The following is a 14,975-nucleotide window of genomic DNA, read 5'->3' as shown; positions in this document are numbered from 1 at the left end:
GATGCGATCCTTGTGGATGAGGAAAAGCAGCTTCCAACCATGCAAACCTCTTCAGGGTGCTTCACAGGATGGAGGAAGGCGAGTTCCAGCCATGATCACTGTGTGCAGGTGATGCCAGGCGTCCTTCTACTCGAAGCCACATAAACTGCTCCAAAACAGGTTCCTTTAAAGATAGGAAGTGGCATTTCTGGGGAAGGCCATTTGTGGTACAATTGGTGACCACCAAAGTTCTGGCCTTGATCGCAGATCGATGACAGTTCTGGTGAGGTAGCCCTCGAGGGAGCTGGTCAGTCCAGGGACACTTCCGAAGGCTGAGGTGCTGGATCCTCGAGAAGGTGTCTAGACCAGTTGGGCCAGGGGCTGTCTAAAGTCTGAAGCACCGATAAAGGTTTTTGGAGATGAGGCAGAGGAACAGGGCTTCACTGGGCCGGTCACTCGGGAGGTTGCTGTGCCACTGCAGAAGTCCACCTATCATAATCAATGGGCTACTCTTGTCTGAAGCATTCTTGGCCCAAACTTAGATCTAAAGAATGGCTGCAGGAGTCCTCCTCTTGTCCAAAATTGCAGCTGAAAGCAAGTCCAAACCCACCAATGGAAATCTGCACCATTCAACAAGCCAGTATTTGTCCAATCAGGGATGACTACTGGTTTCACATCCGCCTCAACAGCAAACTTCTGGCACCAAGGATCTGGTCTCGCTGCTAGATGGTCACAGCCCTGGTCTCACTCTCACTCTCTCATACTCACACTCTCTGGCAGGAATTTCATACTATAATATGGCCAAAGAAAAAGCGAAAATCTTGTGTCATGGCCATTTTAAGACACTAGCCATATTTAATAGCCATACACAGTAAATGCGAATGTAACTGCTGCCACCAGCTTGTCTGTAGGCACATATGTAAAAGTAGCCAAAAATCCCATGTGTAAAAAGCTAGGGGAACACAAAAGTATCCCTACTGTGCTGCACTGCAAGGTGCTGTGTGCAATGAATAATACAAGCATTTTAAAAAGAAACTAAGTTTCTCAGTACGGACAGTCTGAAGGACTAGTCAGTTTCCCCATAACAAAAGAGGTAAAGGCAAGTTACACAAGGGAAGTGAAGCGGAGTACTTTACTTCCCTCTAAAAAGTCAGGTCACGATCTACACCAGAGAGTTGCACATTAACCACCTTAACAGATGGACATAAAAATAGTATATTTGAGCATTTATACTTTGTGGACATTTCCTTATTTGGTTCTGTTGTATGCTACCCTGTACCTTTTTTCCACCCTGATTTATTAGTAATATAGTCTCCTCTGCCACACTGAACACTTACTGAACCCACACTGAACCCTTAGAGACAGTTAGGCCATCTATTGAACGCTCTGACCGAGGTGAGCATTTTCTTCTGGATGTAATGTCTAGGAAATTCCTTCTCGTAGCCTTGTGGCAATGAGACCAGACTTGAACAATGGAGTTTGGTCTTGGTGTTTTAGCATGATTTGCTTTTTCCCCCCTAATATTCCAGTCAGAAAATTCTCACTGTTGTATGCACCACGTAAAAATAATTGTCTGGTTACAATGGTATTTGTTTGCACTAATTTTTGTGTTTTTCATTCTGTCTCTTCAGGTATCGTTACCCACTGGAGGACCTCCCACTGTTGCTTCAAGGCGTCCGATCCAGAGCTCAGTCCTATGAAAGCTGGGTTAATAGAGCTACTGAGGCACTGACTGCAAACCTCAACCACAAGAAAGGTTAGTGAGTATCTAAATAACGTTCATTGCTCCCAGGCTACGCCATGCCATGCATGACAATGTCATCCAGTCCTGGTTTTTATCATTGTGTTCTGGGACTTGGTCCTAAATTTCAAATGGCGAAGGCAGAACTAGACTTCCCCGAATTCAGAGAAAAGAAATGGGGCTGGATTACTATCTCACATGGCATGAGAAAACTTGAGAGCCCTGAATGTGTTCAAATGGATCTTAATTTTTTTTTTAAATATACAATAAATGTAATGTTTTATTGTGGCTGTCTTGGGGTAAATTGTTAACTTTGGGCCCTATTTTAACCCCACCACCCCCCTCCTTGCATATTAGTAAAAATGTATGTAACTTTTCAAAAAATGCAATGTTGATTCATTTTTCACTGTTGCTCAATATACGCCAGTGGCTGGCAACTTTTTTGTTATTAATATTAGAATTGGTTGCTTGCTGTAGAGATTAATGTTTTGTGATGTATGGTTGCAGTGGAGGTCTATTGTTTGCAATCTGTTGAGCAGGGATTTTTTTTTTTTTTTTTGCTGTGTTGAGGCCAAATAGTGAGGCATTTTAATGTTGATGCATGCCCATATTTCAGCCCTTGGCACATGGTGCATATGCAGTTTACATTAACTTTGAGGTTAAAACACCAAAATTCTTCTTCAAATAAGAGATCACTGTGCATTGTGCTTTTATTCTGACTAGTTCACTAACTTTCGCCTCATGAGTCCTAATCTCGGTCCTCATCAGTGATGCAACTCTGTGTGCCTGATAATCCCTCTGTGGGTTGTGGTGGCCGAAAAGGCCTTTGTGTCCTGTACAAACAGTCTTGCATTTTTGTTGAGCTATGTACTTCACTGGTTGGTGGCAGCCTTCAGTCTGGGCACAGCTTTAGTGTGTCTCTATACCTGGACCATGTACATAATCCAGCAATGATTCGAACAATTATGCTATGTTCCTACAAGAGTGTTTAGGAAACAGATGTAGACATATGTGAGGGGTCAGAAATGGGAGGTCGACACAGTTGTAACTTTTTCAACAGACATCTTTATTAAAGTAAAGTGGTTGGATAAAGGCCTTTCTGTCCCTACCCTAAAGAGTATTTCACTTCCTAGAAAACTAAAGATCAGTTTCTCTCATTAAAATTATGCAAACTATCCTCGTGTCCAACACTTATCTGACCTGCCCACTTAAACAAATAACAAAAGGTGAAGGGTTTATCAAAAAGTGTGTAAAAACCAAAAATGTGAAAATTCAACAAACAATCCTTGAATCAAGATGGTGGGTCCCTTCCATCTGGATTGTTTCAGGTAGAATAGTAGTGTTTTTTTCAACCAATGATTCCTTAAGAGCGGCGGAAATGTCTTTCACACAACACTTTCTTCATAATGGGGAAACATGTCTTTTTATAAGAATGTCAAATGTGTATCTTTTCGACAACAGCTTCTTATGATACAGACCCCCTGGTATATTCCCCTGCTAGGGATCTTTCAACAATCTCTTTTCCTTTTTATATGGATTACCTGATATACTCCCGTGCCAGGAATCGCCTCTGGGTTTTGCAGAACCCCCAGTACACACCCCTACTCGGTATCTTACTCCCAAAGGCTCACTGCCTGATGTTTCTCTCTCCTGGATTTTCTACAATGTTCTTCTTCAGTATAACACAGTAGTACTCCTTCATAGTTTACACTACCTTGACTCTAGATTCTACTTGTTACAGCTTTCCCCATAGTGATATTTCCTATATCGACACTTGTGCCAGTTTTGTCTGTTAACTTCTTCACTGCTAGTTATTTGCCTGTGGCAATGCTTGTTCCAATTTTCCCCAAATTGACATTTCATATATGGAGACTTGTACATATGTTGCCTTTCAACTTCTTCATTGCTGTTCCTTTGCTGGTGTTAATATTTACTACAACTTTCCCCATATTGACTTCTTTTATATGAGGACTTCTGCAAATCTCGTCTTTCATATGTTATTGGTCGGTATTCAAAACAGGGTTTTAATTGTCAATATATCTGTCTGTGCACTCCATGGTTCCCAACTGCTATGGGCAGACTCACTGGTGTTTGCTGGTGCTTCCGCCCCGCCATAGACTGTTGCAGAGGTGTTTTAAATCCGCGAAGGCTACCCCTGCTCGGCAGACCCTCGCTTGGATCCCTTGCTGACTTTGCATTCTCCTGCTGGCAGAACTGCTTTCCCAGGAGACCGTGTCCCCAGCAGCCTTGCTGTCATTACCGGTGATGCAGCAGGACTTTCACAGCACCCGCTGTGCATCTTTCGGTCTCCTGCCTCTCTGGTAAGTCAGCCTTGCAAACAGTTGCTTATAAGAGCCTGTCTCTTAGTATGGTCTGTTACCATGTTCTGGCGTCTGCCTCCAGTTTCACTGCCCACTACGCCTCATCTGCATCCCGTCTCCACCGGTCAATGGAAGGTATTTTTCCGGTTTAAATGCCCTGCGCAGCTGATTTTCATAATCACAACTAGTCCACACGTTTGGCTTGGGAGTTCCTTCAATCCTCATTAGCTCATTCCTCCTTCTCAGTACTTGAGGCTTTGTGGTATTTGGAGTCCACATGCACTTTAGATCTTTTAAAGCAGAGTGGTTTTGGATCTTGGTTTGAATCAAAAACATTATAGACAGGAGATGTTAAGTGAGTATGCTTCGTTAATGTCTCATCACACAGGCACTATCCTGGTTAATGGTCCACAACCCAACTTCCTCCTCTTCGACCGGATTCTGCCTTCTCTCATTAACTTTCTTCCTTCTCCTGCATCTCCCCTACCACTCTCCCGCCTCTGACTGGTGTACCACGTCCCTGTACACCAGCTGAGAAAGCCTTCACAGGCAGAGACCTCATCTGGCGACTTTTAACACCTGCTCAGCCAACAAACACTCTGCTGACATCTGCCTCCTTCTTGAATACATTGACCTCAACATTCTCGCTCTTAACGAGACATGGTTCAATGCCAGCTTAGTCACTGCTTTTGACTCCTTCCTCCCTGACAGCTTCAAAATCATCTCAAGCCTCGATCCCACTGCACTGGCGGTCGGGTTGCCTTAATCTTCCCAGAGTGTGTTCCTGCTTCCATCTTACCCACCCAGCACTACCCTTACTTTGAAAGCCTGGTTTGCAAGTTGGTAATCGCTACCATTTACCGGCCTCCAGGTGCCACCACCCTGTTCCTCTCTGAATGGGCCGATTTCTGTTGCTCCTTGCTTTCATCCACCTCCAACCTCCTACTCCTGGGTGAATTTGTTAGGGAGAATTCTCAAAAATGTGCTAATTCCTCCTTACCTAAGAGACCCCCAGCTCTTTTGCTGGACTTTGGGAATTGTACGTTTAATTAGATTTGTTTTCTGTGTTTGTTTCTTTTTGGTTATGGAGTCTACCCAACTCCATAGGCATCGTCTTTTACAGTTGTCACAAAGCACCTTCAGTGCCGTGCCACATGGAAGTCTTCCAGATTTCCCAAGGTTTAAATACCTTCTCTGGGATCAACTACTGTTTCCCAGAGCAGTAAAGTACAATTGACTTTACTTAGCATTGTACTTGATAGACCCTATCTTACAATAGAGTGCTTGAGGGGTTACTTAGTATCCCCTCTGTCTAAATGCTCATGTAACATTTTTTTGTTACCCTTTCCTCTTTGAAATGGCTGGTGGCAGTGGTTTAGTTTTGAACTACCAAGGTTTGCATTTACCGTGACCGTCCGCGGACCCGGTAACGTTAACCGCGAGGCCATCTTTTTAAAAATGGCATCCATTCTTCCTTGCTAAAATCGTTCCCGGTCTGTTTTTCGCCATGTCTTTGTAGAAAGGTCCTTCTAGAGTTTTTCTCTGCGCGCCAAACAAGATTTGGTCTCTTTGTTCATTAGCCTTAGGTGGGCTTCAGGAGTGAAACCCGCCTCTGGCTCCAGAGTGTCTGGGGTGGGCAGGGATTGAGGGAGGTGCCCAAAACTCCCTGTGCTTAGTCCCCTAGGAGACCCAAATGCACTTTGTGGTGATTGGCTGGCTGACTGTCCGGCAAGGACAGCCACCCTGCTGGGTGAGTGACAGCTAGGCTGGAATGAATGGGAGAGAACTGAATAAAAGGCGATTCTCTTGGCTTGGAAGGCAGAGTCGACCACTGGACGAAGGAACCGAAGAGCTTGAAGAGGATGGCTGCTGCAGCTCCTGGACCGTTGGTTTGCCTGCTGAAGCCCTGCTGCAGGTCCAAATCGCCAAGTTTCCATCGACGGAGAAGCCCCTGCAAGGACGATTTCTCCCTTTTGAGTTGGTGGGAACAATCCACTCCCAAGTAAGCCCCCTAGACACCCATCTCAGAGCTGGTTGAATTTTCTCAGAGTTGCTGCAGGAAACCGTAGAGCCAGGGAGAGGAACACCAGATTGTGTGCGTTGCTTGTAAGCTGGCCTAAAGCTTTTGGAAGATCCTCCAGACTCCCACAAAGCCAGACTGACCTACCCTGACCCCCCTTCATTTGAGTGTGGGACCTCAGATGTGAGGAAAGTCCACCCTGTCAGCCAGGAACCGCGCATTTGCTATTTGCTGTACCGCAAGGAGCGGAAATGCGAAACAGCCACTGAAAGTAAAGTTTGCCGGTTGCCAGCTTTGATGGTGCCAGTACACTGCAGGAGTCCACCGACGGCCTCTCTTGCCCCGACGACTGAGGCCCAGGAACAGTGAGATCTGCAGGGCTGCACAGGAACAGAAGTCTTCAGCTGCATCTTTTTCTTCTTTACCATCCTATACAAAGACTTTGGCCGATTGACTTTGGCTTAGCCTATTGAATTGAATGACCCTTCTTTGTGCTTTCTGAAAGTATTTGCGCTGCTTATGAATATTTGTAACTTCTTGTGTTCTAATAACCTTTGCCTTTTATCAACTTTTAAAGACTATTCTGAATGCCAACAGTAAGGTACTAATGTCCCTAGCACCCTTGTTACTGAAGTCACCTGTGGGTGTAGGTTGTGTCTCTTTCCCACTCCATTCGCCATTCTGGGCCAACCCACTCAGCCGGGCTCACTGTGGATGCCCTCATACACTCTGACTTCTCTCTCTCCCTCTTCACTAGTCATCCCCTCTCCTCGCCAGGTCATTCTCTCCTCCCACCTGGGTCCCATTGGCCCATTGACCGTCCCCCAAAAAGCCCTGCCAACCTCGTTCACCAACATATGCCCGATGAAACGAGTGTCGGATGCTGCCTTTGCTTCCATCTTCATTGCAATTTGATTCCAAACTTGCGGCCCTGAAATTAATGTGCAGAGCAGTGGGACGGAAGTGGCAAACTCCAGGCTCACCCTCTGACAAACTGGCCTGCTGCCTGCTCCAAAGGCAATACAGACTCTCCATCCGCACCAAGAAAAGAGCCCACATACAGGCATGGGTTTTCGGTGCATCCAACCGCACGGCTGAACTTTTCAAGATATGCAGGGAACTAGCCAACGCTTCCACAGTCTCCTCCCCATCTCCCTCCCAGGCCCTCTGCAACGCACTGCCTAGACACTTTGCCACCAAACCTCAGGACATCCTGAACACCCTTTCTAGCCACCCTCCCAATCCATCCCTCATCCCCTTGCCTCCCTTGGCCCCTTCTTCCTCCTCCTTCCTCTCCCCTGTCAAACTTGAAGTTACCAGAGTTGTCAGCTCCATGAAAGTCTCTTCTAAATGGGTTTCCCCTTGCTCATCCAAAACCATAAAGGATAACATTGTCTCCCTTGACCCCCACCCATGTTGATTTCTGCTATCACTCTTTTGACACTGGATCTTTCCCCTCCTCCCTTAAGCACTCCCTTGTGTGCCCACTCCTGAAAAAACCTTCAGCAGACCCTACATGCCCCGCCAACTACCACCTTATTTCCATCACCCCCTTCCTGGGGAAGCTGATGGAGAAGTTGGCTTTGCCTCAACTCACACACCAAACTTGTTGATGTCTCCACCACCATCAATCTGGGATCCGGGCATCCAGAGGCATGGAAACTACTCTTCTGAAGACCTGTGACAAACTGCTTGCATATCTGGACTCCAACTCCCCTGCTTTCCTCATCCTTCTCGATTTCTCCTCTGCCTTTGACACAGTCAACCATTCCATCCTCATACAAAGGCTCCACGATACCCTTGGTATCTCGGAACAGGCACTGGACTGGCTGACATCCTTCCTTACTGACTGCTCTTCCCAAATCATCTTGGGCACCTTCTCCTCTCCTACTTCTCCGCCTGTGGTGTCCCCCAGGGTTTTAGCCTCTCCCCTTGGCTCTTTAATATCTAGCTTGCTTTACTTGCACGCCTTATCTACTCCTCCAACTTCCAGTGTTACGCAGATGACATACAGCTCTTTTTCAAACTTCATGCTGACATTCTTGCACCCTCCATCATCCCGGACTGCCCATTTGCCATCCAGTCCTGGTGTACCTCCAACGATCTCTGCCTCAAAACCGAGATCCATTGGGACCCCTGCTACCTCCTTCTTATCTTCACTCTGGCCTTCCTCCATGGGCTCTCCCACGTCTGCGTCTTCTGAAACCAGAAATCTTGGAGTCCTCTTCGACTCCTCTCCCCCTCCCCCCATCCAGCTCCTCCCTCATTCTAAGGACATTGCCAAGATGTCCCACTTTCAGCTCTACCTTCTCAAAGGAATTCTCCTTTTCTCACTTTTCCCCCAGAAGCTCAATGTTACTCGAGCCCTGGTTCTCTCTAGGCTTGATTATTGCAATAGCCACCTCCTGAATCTACCATCTTCAACTCTGCGACCCCTCCAGCTAATCCAGAAAAGAGCAATGAGACTTATCCTTGGCCTTAAGCACATGGACAGCATTTCTCCTGCCCTAAAAGTCTTCATTGGCTCCTGGTTGCTGCACAGATTAAATTCGAATCCATCTGCAGCATCCACAAGGCTGTATGGGCCCAGGGACCACACTATCTTCAACTTTATCTTACTAAATACTCTTCTAGACAGCTTTGTTCTTCTGGCACCAACTCTTTGCGTGTAAAGCGTTTTGCTAAACAGAAGGTAGGTGGTCTATCGCTTTCCTTAGCTGGCTCCCTCCTATGGAACAGCCTCCCCCCTGCCTCTGCGCCTTGAGCAAGACCTTTTTAAATTCTGGAAGCTCCACAGGACCTTCCTCTTCACCTCCTCCTGCCTTTCTTCTCTTCTCTGCTAATCCCACAGTTGCTGTAATTGGTGTCCAGGGTCCTTCTGCATCCTCAGGCCTCTGACCTTCCACACCCAATTGGCCCAGCTCCTTGCTTCCCTCAGCACTTGCCTTGGCAGAGCCTCTGCCCTGGATATCGTACTTACTCCTAACTTGGCCCTTGGCCATGTTGCACTCAACAACCCAAGCACTTCCTCTGTGGCTCACCCATGAGCCCAGACTCCCCAGCACTTACTCCCTCTGACCTTTTCCTTGCTGCATTTGCACATTCTGTATACTCACAAGGCTTAGTAGGTTCGTCCTTGCTCCATTTCCCTCCACTGCTCTTATTAATTAATTAATTGTGTTATGTAATACATCTCCCCTCCCCTCTCGCACTTTGGGCGCTTTGAAATGGTATTCTACTTGCTGTATAAACACCTAAAAACCAAACATTAAATACATTAATAAGTCTTGTGTACATACAGCATAGTTGATGTTCTGTTTGGATTGTTTTGCAAGAAGAGTTTTTTGAGTCTTTTAATGAGAGGGTTATTTGAAGTGCCAACAAGTAATCCAGAATTTCAGAATTTATAGGGTGGTCTTCCTTTGGACGGGAAGAATACTGCATCTCTCCTGATAGGGTCACCACATCTCCCCAACAGCCATCCCCTCCCATGTGATCCTCCCTCGCAAAACCACCTCCAGGTCAGGATCAGGTAGCGACTGCCTTCCCCTGGCCACAAGGGTGGAGATTTTAGGCTGGGGATCAGTGATGTCTCCACTGGATTCATCGCACATATATGGTTGTGCCTACTACCGGCTCACGACGAGTTCTGCAGTGACCAAAGTGAATACAGCTAGTTGTGTGAATAGGTGCATTTAATCCTCCCTGCATCCAAACATGAGAACAAGTTGAAAGAAAAGCCCCCAAATATTTGTATGTGTTAGCTGTTTGAAAAGTTTTCTCATTGAGCAACTTTTCCTCCATATTCTATGGACCCCCAAACCTTTTGCTTGCTGACCTTGGTCTGACTTTTGGGGAAACCTACTAGTCCTTCAGACTGTCAGTACTGCAAAACTGTTTCTCCAGCATGGGGTCTGGCATGGATTCACATGCTCATGAATATTTCCCGTCGTCAGGCTGGGAATCCTCTGTAAAGAAAAATCAGTTTCAGTTTCGTTTCTGAACTGTCTTTCTCCTAATAAACAATCATTGGTCTCTGGGTCATACTGCCCACAGCCAATGACTGCCCTCTACCTAAGCCCCTCTTCTGGCAGCCATCTTCAGATTCTTACTGCACGTTCAAGCGTTGGGAGTCCTCGTGCTATAGCTCTCGAGCTTTTACTGCGTTTTGTGATTTTATTTTTTTCTTTTTCAAAGAGTTTAACCTCATTTATTCGGTCAATCGAGCCAAAGCTCCACCGTCTCTACTTCTGATCAACGAGGCCCGTTTCGGAATTTTCTACGCCTCTCAAGGGTGACGTTTTCGTCGAGTTTGGCTTCTTGGAGGATTCCGGAAAATCTTTGAGGCCTACCCCGCATAGACATGGCCCAGGACAAAGGAAACACGACGCCCAGATCCAAGCTGTTCAGGAGCTGTCCTGGATGCGGATTACAGAATTTCTTAGAGGATGAGCATTCTCGATGCCTCTACTGCCTTCATGAAGACAAAACACATGTGGAGAAGGACTGTGTTTTGCAAGAACATGTCCGAACGGACTATGAAGGATCGTCGTATCCGCCTCACCAACTGGCTGGAAGGGAAGAGCCCAGCAGCAGGTGAGAAGAAGTCTGAGCGGTCTTCTAAGACCTTTGAGGGTGCCCCGGCGATGGCGGCCCAACAAAAGGCAAAGCACTGCGAGTCCGCGGGCACCGGGAGCGCCGATCGGTCGGGCCCCTCGGCTGCCAGGCAGGGTGCATTATCACAGACGCCATCAACCACGAGCCAACGCTCTGGCTTGGGGAAGAAGAAATCAGAGATCCCAGGTAAGCTTCGGGAGAAGCCCCGGTCGATCCCGACGGAGACAACAGAGGGGAAGCGTGGCGGTGACCCTCCCCCCAAGGGGAAGGCCTCAGGCAAGCCCAAGGTCGCGAAGGCCCTGATTCACCCGGTTAAGGCCTCAAGCGAGTGAGTCGTGGCGGCCCTGGCGAAGCCTGCAGAGGCCGCCACCCCAGTGGAGGCGACCTCTGAGCCTAGAGTTTCCCTGCCACCGCGGAGGGAATCATCTTTTCAGCCCATCGATAAGACCCTCGTGAAACCCCGGGTGGAAAAAGAAGGGGGGGGCGGTGGCCCTTTACGGACACAGATACCGCTGGCTGGCGTCGCAAAGATCCTGAACAAGAAGTTCGAGGAGGTCCGGTCCTACGGGAGGGATCCCGACGAGGCGGACGAAGAAAGCGACAGCGGTGCCGACGTGGAACCGCAAGCCGTGGAGGGGACAGAGGATCCTACTCCCCAACTGTTGCTCCCGTCACAGCCGGTGCCTGTGCCACAAGACAACTCAGGAGCAATCTTGATGGTGATTCCGGCCTTGTGTACGGAGAGAAGGACAAGGTTGCTCTTACCCCCAACGGACGATCCAGCGGAGCCTGGACCGTCGGGAATTCCACCAAGCAAGCGGAGGAGAGCTCACCCCCCCCTCCCTTCCATCCTTCACGGCCTTCTTAGCCTTCATCTCCTTCCCCCTGTTCCGAGAGATGAGACGACGGAGACGGATGACGCCGGTGGTGACGACGGAATGGACCTTCCATCACCACCCGCTCAGGCCTCCCCGCCCGACGAAATTGGCTCCTTCCACGCCATGATCGCCAGGGTATCTGAGCTCTTCCAGCTCTGCCCCGAAGAACAGAAGGAAGGTTTTCTCTAAAAACGGCGTGAGGCCAAGAGGAAGACGGTCCTCTCAGTTCCATTACTAGACGACATATGGGATATGGGGCAGACGCTCCTGAAGAACCCATCCACGGTTCCTGCTAAGAGAGACCAGTACGAGAAGTAGTACAAGGTCCCAGACTCCGCCCCCATGTGCCTTTTGGGCACAACCGTCCCCGGTTTCGGTCGTCTCTGCGGTGGCCAAGAAGAAAGCGGCGGGGGCGACGGCTTCGACTTTTCCGCCGGACGGCAAAGGGAAGAAACTGGACGTCATGGGACGGCGGGTCATCTCGTCTGCAGCCACGACGATTAAAGCGGCCAGCGCCCTTGCGATTGTGGCACGCTACGACAGGGAGCTGTGGTTTAAGATCGCTCCCCTGCTGGACTTCCTCCCGGATGACAAGAGGGCTGAGGCCCTGGAGATGCTACAGGAAGGCGAGGTGGCTTCGGACAACGCCATTACGGAAGCAATGGACATTACTGACACCAGTTTTCGAAAGATGGGCAACGGCGCTTCCCTCCGTGGGCGCGGCTGGCTCAAGGCAACTGATTTCCACCAGGACGTTTAGACCAGGGTTCTGGACATGCCCTTCGACAGGAACAACCTGTTCGGCAAGACAGTGGACGAGTCACTGCAGGCCATCAAGGCGGACACAGACAGCCCGGGCCTTGGGTGTTCTTGAACAACGACGGCCGTCCTTTCGGAACTCCGGAGGCAAGCAAGGTGCCTCCAAAGGATTTGGCGGCACCTCCTCATCATACCGCCAGGCGGCTCGATCATCGTCGCAGGAAGCATACAGAGGACGCGGCAAGACAGGAGGATCTCGTCGTCGCCAAGGAGGCAAGGCCATGGCCAAGCAGGACTGAACCGGCCCTAGCATCGGGCCCCCACCTGAGCACCCCGGTGGGAGGCCGGCTGGCGAAATTAGTCAGCGTGTGGGGGTCCATCTCCACCGACTGGATGCCCTCGCCCGCGGGCACACTCTGGAATTTCTAAGGATATCTCCCCGCATTCCACCTGTGGCCAGGAAGGAAAACCACGTCCATCAACTGCTTCTGGAGGTACGGGCGATGCTAAAAAAAAAAAAAAAAAATAAAATAAAAAAGGGAGCCATCGAACTCGTCCCAAAGAGGCTCCGGGCCTCCGGAGAGTACTTGCGATACTTCCTCGTAAGGAAAAAGACCGGTGGTTGGCGACCCATCCTGGATCTTCGTCGTCTAAACAAGTACGTCAAGTCCCAGAAGTTCCGGATGGTCACCCTCCAGCATGTGCTGGGACAGCTGGAGAAAGGCGACTTCCTATCGTCACTGGACTTGGAGGATGCCTACTTTCATATCCCCCTTCTAAAAGGACATTGAAAGTTCCTGCGATTCGTGGTCCAAGGGCGGCACTATTAGTTCAAGGCCCTTCCCTTCGGATTGAAGTCGGCGCCCGGGGTGTTCACAAAGTGCCTAGCACCAGTGGCGGCGTGGCTGCGCCTGCAGGGGATCCACGTCTACCCCTACCTGGACGATTGGCTCATCCCAGCAAAGTCGAGAGAACTCGCCGTCATTCACACAGCGAAGACCGTTCAACTGCTCACGGATCTGGTATTTTCGATCAACTTCGCGAAATTCCACTTGGTACCGTCGCAAGTTGCCCTGTTCCTGGGAGCCAGGCTCGACACAGTGGCACGATTGGCTTCTCGGTCGGAGGAAAGGACGAAGGCCATCCTGGGCAAGGTGCAACGGCTGTCGACCATGGACATGGCCAGGGTGAGGTCCATCAAGTCCCTGCTTGGCATGATGTCCTTGTGCATCTACCTCGTGCACCTGTGCAGGCTTTGGATGCGTCCACTGCAGGAGTTCATCGACGCCCGTCGGATGCAAGCGGCGGGCAGCTTCGAAGACAGGATCTCACTCAACGAGACCTTCCGCCAAGCGATCCGGTGGTGGGGCACCCATGCGCATCTAATGGCAGGCATGGACTTCCAGACCCCGGCACATCGGGAAACGGTGACGACGGACGCCTCCCTGGAGGAATGGGGAGCTCACACCGGAGATCTGCACGCAAGAGGCCTTTGGCTCCCGGAGGAGAGGTCGCTACACATCAATGTCCTGGAGCTCCGAGCCGGGTTCTGGGCCCCCGGGTCGTTCCTTCCGTCCCTCAAGGGCAAGTTGGTAAGGATCTTCACTGACACCACCACAATGTTCTACATCCGGAAGCAGGAAGGCACCAGATCCCCAGCCCTATCCAAGGAAGCCTAGGATCTGTGGCACTGGGCCGTCGCCCAAGGGATGTTTCTGGTACCCTTCCATCTGGCAGGAATAAAGAACACCATCGCCGACTCAGCAGGGAGATGTGCTCGTACCACGAGTGGAAACTGCGGCAGGATCAAGTGGATCTCCTATTCCGACCATGGGGCAATCCCCAGATCGACCTATTCGCAATGGTGATGAACGCCAAGTGCCGTAGGTTCGCCAGCAGGTTTCCCCAGCCGGGGAGCATGGGCGATGCCTTCTCATTCGCCTGGGACGGCCTGTTCCTGTATGCGTTCCCACCGTTGCCGTTGCTGCTGCGACTCATCGATCAACTCAGCCGGTCCCGGTGCAGGATGATCCTCGTCGCACTGGCATGGTCGAGGCAGATCTGGTTCCCGGACCTTCTGGACATGTCGGCGCCCCCCCACCTCCAGTCAAACCGCCGACGGACGCGGATCTTCTCTCCAGAGGAGGAGGCGCTATCCTCCACCACGACCCGGGGTAGCTGAACTTGCAGGCCTGGCTCCTGCAGCACTAGAGTTTGGAGGGTACGATATCCCGGCGGACTGCAAGGAGGGGCTTCCAAAGGCCAGGGAGTCCTCGACCCTCAAGTGCTATGGACACAAATGGAAGAGGTTCTCTGTCTGGTGCCGTGCACAGAAGAGTAACCCTCTGCGGATAATGGCCCCTCAAGTGGTGCCGTACCTACTCTCGCTGGCCAAGGCGGGGCTAGTTCATGCTTCCACCAAAATCAATCCAGCGACAATTTCCTGCTACACCAGAACTCCGGGGCGATCATCTCTGTGGTCCCATCGCCTGGTGAAGGAGTTCATGAAAGGACTGTTCCGATCATTCCCGCCGGTGAAGGCTCCGGCCCTGGCGTGGGAGCTCAACGTGGTGCTGAGCAGGCTCATGGGACCGCCTTTCAAGCCGCTGCATTTGGCACTGTTGAAATTCCTACTGTGGAAGACAGCGTTTCTTGTGGTC

At 50.1% G+C, this 14,975-nt stretch overlaps 1 protein-coding gene across 8 annotated transcripts in view; it reads left to right on the top strand.

Moving 5' to 3' along the window:
• KDM5A (lysine demethylase 5A) overlaps positions 1 to 14,975 on the top strand; it is a 1,841,472-nt gene that overhangs the window by 1,000,677 nt on the left and 825,820 nt on the right. For all 8 annotated transcript variants that reach the window (XR_011281783.1, XM_069628595.1, XM_069628593.1 and 5 more), the window contains one exon: positions 1,611 to 1,735. Coding sequence is in view for 7 of the 8 variants with exons in the window: in XM_069628595.1 (XP_069484696.1) it covers positions 1,611 to 1,735 (125 nt within the window). In the remaining variant the exon portion in view is untranslated. The remainder of the gene's footprint in view (positions 1 to 1,610; positions 1,736 to 14,975) is intronic.

The sequence above is a fragment of the Ambystoma mexicanum genome, chromosome 12, assembly GCF_040938575.1.
Source record: "Ambystoma mexicanum isolate Mex_15411 chromosome 12, UKY_AmexF1_1, whole genome shotgun sequence".
NCBI lineage: Eukaryota > Metazoa > Chordata > Amphibia > Caudata > Ambystomatidae > Ambystoma > Ambystoma mexicanum.
Note: the sequence above shows the minus strand (reverse complement) of the source record. Positions and strands in the feature narration are given on the sequence as shown.